At 35.3% G+C, this 11,666-nt stretch overlaps 1 protein-coding gene across 2 annotated transcripts; it reads left to right on the top strand.

The window, feature by feature from the left end:
• Positions 1-2,232: 2,232 nt before the first annotated feature.
• LOC107596568 (ubiquitin-conjugating enzyme E2 D4-like) lies at positions 2,233-10,423 on the top strand. Of its 2 annotated transcripts, none has more exons than XM_016287325.1 (7): positions 2,233-2,440; positions 7,027-7,090; positions 7,177-7,208; positions 7,561-7,638; positions 7,719-7,824; positions 7,933-8,026; positions 9,932-10,423. In XM_016287325.1, exons 1-7 carry the CDS (start codon positions 2,417-2,419, stop codon positions 9,975-9,977), a joined length of 444 nt encoding a protein of 147 aa, XP_016142811.1. In that variant the 5' UTR covers positions 2,233-2,416; the 3' UTR covers positions 9,978-10,423. The 2 variants fall into 2 exon arrangements, with proteins under 2 accessions (XP_016142811.1, XP_016142810.1); XM_016287324.1 differs by lacking the exon at positions 2,233-2,440 and adding an exon at positions 3,760-3,967.
• The last annotated feature ends 1,243 nt before the right edge of the window (positions 10,424-11,666 follow it).

Here is an 11,666-nt window from a genome sequence, read left to right as displayed (position 1 = left end):
GAGTCAGCTGTCTTAACCGTGGCTTGTGTACTGCACACATACCAGCTTCATCACTGTCTGTCACGTGACTCTGTTCCCCTTTCGGGCTCTGTCTTTACATTTATTTTGAAAGATGAAGCTCGCGATTATGTTAAGGGGCGTTACATTTCCGACGAGTGCTTGCGGTGTTCGGCCAATCACAATGCACTGGGTCAGCTGGCCAATCAGAGCAGACTGCGCTTGTCGGAAGGAGGGACTTTGTAGAAAACGAAGCGTTTGAGAGAGGCGGGGCATAGAGGACCTACAATAATGTACAGTATTTGAAAAATAATGTGTTTTTTGAACATTAAAGCATGTCAACATGTTCTGTTACACCAAATACACAAAATAATGATCTTTAAAAAAGCATCATATGACCCCTTTAATACTTTTTTTATTTGTTTGTTTTCCCTGTGCATTAAAATATATATTGTAAAAATGACTCACACATTTTTAGCATGATTTACAGAAGACGCCCACTAAAATGTCATTCAGTGGAATAATAGTTTGTATACCAAAAACTCTTGTCAGGCATATTTAGCACAATAATCATTATTAGATGAAGACTCTGTTTAAGGATCATGGTTCTGCCCCAAAAATAATTAATTGTAAGTGTTTTTTTTAATCATTTAAAATATAGTAAAATTTGATCACTTATTTCTTTTATATGTTTTAATAAGTACAGGTCAGAATAAATATGTTGTTTAATTTTTACATAAATATATCTGTTACACTGAATAGCAACAACATTGTTTAACCCATATTTTGACATTTTCATAAGTTATTCGAAACATTAAAATAGACACTTAAATGCACAATATGTAATTTTCGCCGCTGGAGGGCGAGTATTCAAAATAAACAAAGAAGCAAAGGCGTAGTTTGATGACGCAGTGACTGAGTGTGGAATCATGGGAGTTGTGGTCTTCATCCCCACAGCCGATGCAATCCGACGGGACTCGGGCAGAAATCATGTTCATGGATGAGCTAATGATTTATTAATGTAGTAGAATGAAGCAGGGTGAGGCTGAAAGCCGTCGAAGCGAAACAAGGCCGCTGAACGAGCGTGACACACGGCTCGGAAGCAGTCGACTGTGGCATAATAAAAGCTTCGATGCTTTCGAGCCGTGTGTCACGGTCGTTTACGTGCTCCTTCCGGTCGTGCGTATGTGGGGTAAAGCAGCGCTGTTTTATCATACCGTTTTAATGAGAAAAGATATCGTTTTAACGAGATAATTATATAGTTTTTACGACATTACATCTCTTTTTTACGAGAAAATATGTCGTTTTAACGAGAAAACATCTAGGTATTACGATAAAATATGTCGTTTTAATGAGAAAAGATGTTGTTTTAACGAGATAATTATATAGTTTTTACTACATAACATCTCGTTTTTACGAGAAAATATGTCATTTTAACGAGAAAACATCTAGTTATTACGAGAAAATGTGTCGTTTTAATGAGATAATTATATAGTTTTTACGACATAACATCTTGTTTTAACGAGAAAACATCTCGTTATTATGAGAAAATATGTCGTTTTAACAAGAAAATATGTAATTAAAACGAGAAAAGATGTCATTAAAACGACATAACATCTCGTTATTACGACATAATTGAGTGGAAAAAATAATATGTGTGTGGCGCTCAATGAGATTTTTATAACGGTATTGCAGATTACTTACATAAAATGCATATAAATATCAGCTGCACGCTATATAATTTTAATAGAATTTAATTGTTTATAATGCAATGATGATTGAGAGATGTACAAACAAAAACATTCATCGAAAGCCTGATGTGTCATATCTGATACTTACATGATATGATTTTTCTTAATGAAAAGTAGATAAATAATCAAGTAAATCTAAGTTGCTTCAATCCACCAATGAAGCTAAAATAGAATTAACAATATGAAAGTATTCTTACGTTAATACTTAATAATATTGAATATTTCACATTAGAAAAAAAATACTTTAAACCAATTGGTTATTTAAAAGCGTATCATGTCATCGCTAAGTTTTGTTCAGTGCTAAGGACTTTTCTTTTATTTTCTTTTTCTAGGTTTATTATTATTATTATTATTGTTGTTGCAGCTTTTGTTGTTGTTGATACCCCTTTCCCTTTTCGTTTCTTTTGGGTATTTTGTTTGCGTTGCCTTATTCTCTGTATCTTTAATTTACGTAATTTATGCAATAATACATGAGGACTTTTATTTTGTTTCCACCAGCTCCGCACCGGAAGTGTGAGCTTGCTGCGCTACAGCTGTCTCTCTTTCTCGCCGCTCACATTTGTTTTTTTACTCAGGGAAACCCAGTATCGCTGAGCTGTTTCGTAGCAATAATATCGGGCAGATAATATAATCGCGTAAATCTGGGGCGGTACACACAGTAAAGCAGCATGGCATTAAAGAGAATACAGAAGGTAAGACCTTGGTGCGTAAATGACCAACATTAGCCAAGTTTTTGTTAACCTGCTAGCGCTGTTTATGTCGATTATGGACGATAAAACATAGCATTTTGTATCAGACTAACAAAATATCATTTATTTTTGTTTTGCGTTGGTAGTCCTTATCAAGTCAAACTGTTTCGGAATAACGTAGATCTAAAATGTCGACGGAATGTAGCATATAACAGCTAGCTAGCAGTGTTTCCTCACTTAATCGTGACGTTTTTTCATTGTTGACTGTCTGCTCGAGGTAATACAAATACATGTAGATTTTCCTTTACTGTCAATTAAGTTGGTAAACCAAACTATAATACGACGCGTCGAGGTTGTCAGTCATCCATCGTATTGTGTGTGCTAGCAACGATACACATATACACGTTAAAACAAACATTTGGGATAATGTAAGTACACAAGTCAGCAAAATATATAACACTGTTCTAGTGGTTTTTGGATATTTTAATAAAAGAATCTTACATTTTGTGCCTTTAAGTTCCATTTAATGTTTTCTATGTATATAGAAATCACTTTTGTAAATTTAATTTGATGCAGACAAAGGGCTGGACAATAATTCAATATCAATATGTATCGCGATATAATTTTTTTCAATAACGGTGATATGATTTTTAAGAAAATATGTAATTAAAACGAGAAAAGATGTCATTAAAACGACATAACATCTCGTTATTACGACATAATTGAGTGGAAAAAATAATATGTGTGTGGCGCTCAATGAGATTTTTATAACGGTATTGCAGATTACTTACATAAAATGCATATAAATATCAGCTGCACGCTATATAATTTTAATAGAATTTAATTGTTTATAATGCAATGATGATTGAGAGATGTACAAACAAAAACATTCATCGAAAGCCTGATGTGTCATATCTGATACTTACATGATATGATTTTTCTTAATGAAAAGTAGATAAATAATCAAGTAAATCTAAGTTGCTTCAATCCACCAATGAAGCTAAAATAGAATTAACAATATGAAAGTATTCTTACGTTAATACTTAATAATATTGAATATTTCACATTAGAAAAAAAATACTTTAAACCAATTGGTTATTTAAAAGCGTATCATGTCATCGCTAAGTTTTGTTCAGTGCTAAGGACTTTTCTTTTATTTTCTTTTTCTAGGTTTATTATTATTATTATTATTGTTGTTGCAGCTTTTGTTGTTGTTGATACCCCTTTCCCTTTTCGTTTCTTTTGGGTATTTTGTTTGCGTTGCCTTATTCTCTGTATCTTTAATTTACGTAATTTATGCAATAATACATGAGGACTTTTATTTTGTTTCCACCAGCTCCGCACCGGAAGTGTGAGCTTGCTGCGCTACAGCTGTCTCTCTTTCTCGCCGCTCACATTTGTTTTTTTACTCAGGGAAACCCAGTATCGCTGAGCTGTTTCGTAGCAATAATATCGGGCAGATAATATAATCGCGTAAATCTGGGGCGGTACACACAGTAAAGCAGCATGGCATTAAAGAGAATACAGAAGGTAAGACCTTGGTGCGTAAATGACCAACATTAGCCAAGTTTTTGTTAACCTGCTAGCGCTGTTTATGTCGATTATGGACGATAAAACATAGCATTTTGTATCAGACTAACAAAATATCATTTATTTTTGTTTTGCGTTGGTAGTCCTTATCAAGTCAAACTGTTTCGGAATAACGTAGATCTAAAATGTCGACGGAATGTAGCATATAACAGCTAGCTAGCAGTGTTTCCTCACTTAATCGTGACGTTTTTTCATTGTTGACTGTCTGCTCGAGGTAATACAAATACATGTAGATTTTCCTTTACTGTCAATTAAGTTGGTAAACCAAACTATAATACGACGCGTCGAGGTTGTCAGTCATCCATCGTATTGTGTGTGCTAGCAACGATACACATATACACGTTAAAACCAAACAAATAATGAGTAATTTGTTTACATCTCCACGTATAGTTTATTAATTTCCTCACCAAGGAAATGAACTGAAAAGATGTATCATTTGAGTAATAAACCTGTTATGTGGTCTATTCCTCCGTGTTCGAGAAGGCCCAGAACTGAACAAAGACCGCAAACCTGCTCCAGCTTCGGCAGCAGCCGCACTGAACGAGGCCGATCTTTGTGTGGATTCATCCACTTTCACAAGCCACTTTTGTGTGCTTTGTTAAACCTCACAGCTGATGTGACATTTCGAGGGACTTTGGCTACAACTGATTTGGTGTAGTTGATCTGTATATGGTCGGTAGGCGCTATTGTGTTGGTCGTGTTGTGTGTTTGACACAAAGCAGCACAACCTGATTCTCTGAAGTTCCAGCACGACGCCGTCACTTCGTCATTTGGACAGTTTCTGTTTCGCAACACTGTGATGTGTATCGCACTCCTGCAGTGTTGTTCAACACCCTTTAAGGTCCCAGAGTCCTTGCCAGAAGGCACACAATCAGATTATCGCAGAAACTCAGAGCACCTTTCATACCCTTTATACTGGCTAAAGCACATTTGTTTCAATCTATAAGAATAATCAGCCTACACTACCAGTCAAAGTTTTTGGACAGTAAGATTTTTAATTTTTAATTTAAAAACATTTTTTTTTTTGAATTATCTTCTGCTCACCAAGCCTGCGTTTATTTGATCCAAAGTGCAGCAAAAACAGTAACATTTTAAAATATTTTTACTATTTAAAATAACTGCTTTCTATTTGAATATATTTTAAAATGTTATTTATTCCTGTGATCAAAGCTGAATTTTCAGCATCATTATGATGAAATGCATTTTAAAATAGAAAACAGTTATTTTAAATAGTAAACATATATCAAAATGTTACTGTTTTTGCTGTACTTTGGATCAAATAAATGCAGGCTTGGTGAGCAGAAGAGAATTCTTTAAAAACATTAAAAATCTTACTGTTCAAAAACTTTTGACTGGTAGTGTATGTTAGCTTATAGTTTGAAGTTAAAGATATTAATATTAATTAGGTGAGTCTGAGACGATTATTTGACAGTGATTTCACATTTCTTGTTTGTATGAAGGCTAAATACAAATAAAAGGTGAACATTCATTTATTTGTGCAGTTTTTTTTCTCCCTAAAATATTATATGGTTTTATATGAGGTGTCAAGACTTGTCAAATTCATTTTTCATAAGTTTGTATGCACAGACATCTGTTGTGGGCGTTCTTGGCAGTTTTTACGAGGCTTTTTTAAAATAAGTGTTCATATCGATATCGGAATTATATCGTATCGACCGAAATTAATAAATATATTGTGATATAAATTTAGGCCATATCGTCCAGCCCTATGCAGACACCAAAATGGGATGGGACGTTTTGTCTCTGACCCATGAAGAAATAAACAGTCCTCAAAAGCCTGATGTATCATAATTGATTCATTTTAACATATTTTTTTTTCTAAAAAATTATATATGAATAGTCATGTAAACTTAAGATGCATCAGTCCAGTAAGAATATAACAAGCTGTTATTGGTTACTTCATTAAAATCATTGACGATTTCACAGCCAAAAAAAAAAAAAAAACTTGTTAGGTTGGCTTTTTTATAATTGTACCAAAAAGTATTTTACTTGCTAAGAAAGTATAAACTATCAGTCAGACGACAGAAGGCACTAGTGTTGGGCGATATGCTCAATTTTCATATCATCCTATCGTCAGCCTGTGAGATCGCCGATACACGATTTTATCGTGCTAATTTATGTAATTATTTACATTGTTTCATTGCGGGAAAGTGAACCAACTCCAGCTTAAGGCTAAAAGCAGCCTAATATTTTTAATATGACTGAATTTGTATTTAACATGATAACAAATTAATAGAAACATCGTAAGTTACTAATTATAATGCTTACATTGATAGCGGCTCCCTGATACGCGAAAATTATATGCAATATTAGAATGTTTGCGGGAGCGGGCGGGACTGGACAAACCTTGCAGGAGCGGAACGCACACGTTGTCACTGTTAAGTTCAGAGGTAAGAAGACTGCTATCTAGCGGTCGGGATATAAACTCAAAACGAAACAACGGCCATAAATCTTGTATACATTTTTTTTTTTCAATATCGATATTGCGTTTTTGAGAATCGATACGGTATCGCCAAACAAAATATCGCGATACTCACGTGTATCGACATTTTCTTACACCCCTACTTTTAATGTTGACAATTTAGATTTTTTTTTTTCAAACTCAATTTGGATGCCACAAAACGTACCTGAAGCCTAACTTAATTATGATTGGCATTTTATTGCACAGCAAATTATCAAGCCAGGTGGCTTTTATTTTAATGAGCTACAACTGTGGTTCCTCTGCTAAGACATGTGTGAACTTGAGGAGGACTGACTTCAGGCATCCACTAAAAACCATCTTGGCACAGGAAGTCTTTTAAAAGCTGTTTCGAATTGACCTTGAGAATTGAAGTTCGTTAAAAACCTAATTTAGAAAAGTTTTTCCACATACGCCACTTGACATTAGAATGGATATAAAAATACAGTATATAGAGAAACGCAAGTGTAGAGTAATAATGTAATTGTATTTAATTTCATCCTAATTTCTTCTTCTGTTTCAGGAGCTTCAAGACTTGCAGAGGGACCCTCCTGCTCAGTGCTCTGCTGGACCAGTTGGTGATGACTGTAAGTTCACTGTCAGTCTTTTTAGTTAAGTTGTTTGACATAATAACATCTGACACATTGGACAAATGTTCTTCTTTTATTTTTAGTGTTTCACTGGCAGGCAACAATAATGGGACCTGTAAGTACTCACCTCATTAACCTTTAGCAGTTTATGTGATGTTTTAAAGTCGATTTTGGGAATAATTTTGGTTTGAACATATTAAAATAAATAGAGTATATATTCATTTTTTCTGTTACTGCATATGTCAGATAGATTGCAAACAAACCAATGAACCTGACTGCTGCTTTTCTTATATCTATTTTAAGATATTTTTCTGTCATAACTTCAGTTGTGACTTCACTTATGCACTTATTATTTGTTACTAAGCAACAGCATCTTTTGTTTAAAGCCGATCTTAGATGTATGTAACTTATTTTCATACACCTACACAGTTTGTCTCATTTCTAGTGTCATTTCCTTTGATTTGTAGAGTGACAGTCCATACCAAGGAGGGGTCTTCTTTCTCACAATTCACTTTCCAACAGACTATCCCTTCAAGCCTCCAAAGGTAGAGACGCTACACCCCACCTCCGTGTACTTGCCATGTTTTCTCAAAATGCCATTTTCACACCCATCTCGATTGAACAGGTAGCGTTTACAACAAAAATCTACCATCCCAACATTAACAGTAATGGAAGTATTTGCCTGGACATCCTGAGGTCGCAGTGGTCTCCAGCTCTAACAGTTTCAAAAGGTACATGTATTTTGAATCTTTCTTGCGTATTAGTTGAACTACAGAATTTGTAATTCCCAGTTTGCCCATATTTTCATGATTGTGATTATTGTTTTTATCTCTTTTCAGTTCTTTTGTCCATATGTTCTTTGCTTTGTGATCCGAATCCTGATGACCCCTTAGTCCCAGACATAGCACACATCTACAAATCAGACAAAGAAAAGTAAGTATTATATTATGTTATTAAAAATATATTATTACATATATTACATTTATTCCCCTCATGTTGTTCCAAACCCATATGATTTTCTTGGACAGAGCACAAATCAAGACAATTTGAACACTGTGCTGGTTGCTCTTCCGCACAGTCAAGGAAAACAAGCATCAAAGGGACACAAAAGCACCATAAAACTATCGTAAAGCACTCGAGTCAAGTGCTGCATATTTGTGTGCTATATTTCAAGTCTCCTGAAGTCATACATTAGCTTTGTGTGAAAAAGACCAAAATTTAAGCAGTTATTCACTGATAATATTCTCCTCCAGTGTGTTCGGATCATTGGGTGCTTCTTATTAAATTGTACATCCTCGTTTCGTTTCCATGCATCCAAACTCCTGCCAATTAGGATGTGAGGAAAGGATGCAAGGAATGAAAATGAGGATGGAGGAAATGAAAGTACTTAGTAAACTGGAATATTCTTGAACACTTAATCATCACTTTAAACTAAAGCATCGCCAACTGCGCTCAATAAATCCCTTGTGTTGTTGAGGTTAAGTTATTAAAGAAATTCATAAGAAATATTTATAAAGCAAAAAGCCTAAATGTATGCATTTATATATTATTAATAATTGTATTACCATTATTATTATTATGAATAGTTAATAATAGTTGATCATTATTATTATTGTATTGTTAATCATGTATTATGTATTTGAATTGCATATAAACTTTTAATAGTTTTAACATAAACCTAATGTGATGCATATTTGTCAGTCATACATCAATTAAATGGGTAAGAAGAATCTGCACTCAAAAAAATCATCATAGCAATTTTCCCTCAATTTTTTTTTCTGGCTTTGTTTTAAAAAAAAAGTAAACTCCCTCTAAAAAGAGAAACACACAGACGCTCATACACACAACTTTCATCTCTCTCTCTCTCTCTCTCTCTCGAATTGGCAATATTTGAGAAAAGGGTTTAGTGATTTCTAATTATTTGGGGGACTAGCCCCCCTCAATGTCTACGGTGTTTATCGCCCTGATCAGACATGAACATATGTTGTGGCACTATCGTGCAGTCTATAATGATATGATGTTAGTTAGCAAATATTAGCGATTTTTTGCAAACATTTCTTTGAGTAACATGACCGTAAATATGAACTCACGATTGAATGTAACATAAAACAAATGATTACTTTTCGTTAAAATCTTTATTAATGCCAAAAATGCTTACATTTATGTGTATTTTTGTTCGCTCGGGGAGCCATGTTGCCCTTGAAGCCGGTTTACGCTGAGATAATTCATACCGCTTCGTTTGAAATGTGGTCCCGAAAAATCTTAGTTTGAAGGGCTATCTGGCCCTTCCCCTACCCCTCCAACCAAAAGAGAATCGAGACACCCCTACCCCTTCACGTGAACGCGCGAAACGGAGGGGAAAGGGGGAGGGCTAAGGGGTAGAATTGGGATTGGGCCTAAGTCTCGAGACCAGGATCAGTCCAATTCATGAATGAATTCAGACCTGTTTTCTGAACTAGATTAATTGAAAAGATGCAATGCAAAGTACGATTCTTTTACAACTTGGATGTCGCTACTACACTAGCTAAATGCGTGAAGCAGTGAAAGTGCAGATATCAATAATTTTATTGAACAATTGTTCAAAAAAATTGTTCTCTATTCCTACAGAAAGCTATCATACGACTTCACAGGACTTAAATTTATTGCAGACTGCAGTATTTTTACTTGGCTACAGTATTTTCACTTTCATTATATTGACAAGAGTCACCAGGTTATTCTTCAGGAATTTACCTTTTGTGTACCATCAGACAGGTTTGGAACATCACGAGTGTGAGTAACATGGACCATACGAAGTTGACTGTTTATGAATTTAATTTATTGATTTTTTTTTTGTACCAGGTACAACAGACTAGCAAGAGAATGGACCCAGAAGTATGCAATGTGAAGACTTAATGGACAATTTTTTTAAGTCACAAATCACTGTAAATTCTAGCATCTAAAAGTAAGATTAGGTTATATTATTAAACACATTGTACTGTTAACATTTACCATCTGAAATGACCAATAATAATAGCTGAACTAGTATTTTGAAGGGGACTGTGCGCCGCACAAAACGATATTAAGCTTTTTATTGGTTTTGTGCATTTTGGTCATTCCCCGCAGTGGTGTTGGGCACTTTGTTTTCTTGTTTCATAAATCCTATTTAAGATTGGCATGATGTTATACAACTACAGTTACCCTACAAGAGGGCAATTAAGAAATTGAAAACAGTTTTATTGTATCTCTCATTCAGTTGATTACGTTTTCTTTTAGATATTTTTATTGTATAGTTAAGAGCAACTATACTGGATCTATTTTTTTCTTTTGCATTAAAATTTGTTTAAAAGCGTGCATCTGTGCTTCTGATATGTTCATATTTGTACACCGTAGTGTTTTTATTTGGCTATGTTGAAATGCTATTTGAGCTGGCTTTGAGTATAAGTTGCCATCAGTTCAACAAAAAGCCTTGATTTCCACTAGATTGATGCAGTGCTGCAATATTCAGTGTGTCTTATTTCAAAATTATTTGTGCAATTCTGAAACACAATATTGCTTCATTATTCCCTCTTAATGAGATTTTAATTTATTCTGTTGCTTTTCTGTCCATTAGGACCTAAACTGTAAACAAAGGACTTAATTAGAGGCTAATTTATATATCCCCTGAAGTAATGTTTGGCTATAAATTTGGTTGCTGTTTATAAACAAGTCCTGGTATATCCATAACTACAACGATATTCCCAGTAGGATTACACAAATTATGCCCGAGGGATTTTCTTAATTGCTCAGTACTCTGAGAACACAAATCATTATGTCAAATATTTTCCATTTCGATGTTTGTTTACTAGTTCGTTTTTTATCAGCGTTCTCATTAGTCACAATAACTGAACGTTCAGCCACATAAACAGACTTTTATCACCCGGAAGTATTTACAATTAAGGCGAGCCTGCTATATTAGAAATATTTGCCGTGTTAGAGTTCATGTTTTTGCTCCTAATATGTTTTCATATTCGCGAAATGATACCCCTATGTAGACGTTTAATGAGGAATAATACAAACTAGCTCGACGTTGTCTCCGCTCGCTGTGCGTCGTGACGTCACACGCAGCGCGTCTCTCGTGTGTGCGTGTGCGTGTGCGCGCGCGGGGCGGAAACAAACAGCGAAGCGTTCGCAGAGCCGCGAGATCCCGTGGCTGCTATATTAGAAATATTTGCCGTGTTAAGAGTTCATGTTTTTGCTCCTAATATGTTTTCATATTCGCGAAATGATACCCCTATGTAGACGTTTAATGAGGAATAATACAAACTAGCTCGACGTTGTCTCCGCTCGCTGTGCGTCGTGACGTCACACGCAGCGCGTCTCTCGTGTGTGTGTGTGTGCGTGTGCGCGCGCGGGGCGGAAACAAACAGCGAAGCGTTCGCAGAGCCGCGAGATCCCGTGCGATATGACTAACTCCGCCAGAATATCGTGTCGATCTTTGTATTCCGCTCGTTCCGTATCTAGCATCTCGTACCAATTACCGCGGGAGGAGTGTAAACATCTCTGAAATCAGGAAGTGGGATGTGGCCCAGGTGAAAAGCTCGTTATATGGTCGCGA

The sequence above is a fragment of the Sinocyclocheilus grahami genome, unplaced genomic scaffold, assembly GCF_001515645.1.
Source record: "Sinocyclocheilus grahami isolate Dianchi unplaced genomic scaffold, SAMN03320097.WGS_v1.1 scaffold221.1, whole genome shotgun sequence".
In the NCBI taxonomy this organism is placed as follows: Eukaryota; Metazoa; Chordata; class Actinopteri; order Cypriniformes; family Cyprinidae; genus Sinocyclocheilus; species Sinocyclocheilus grahami.
The sequence above is the reverse complement of the archived record's forward strand: the minus strand, read 5'-3'. Positions and strand labels throughout refer to the sequence as shown.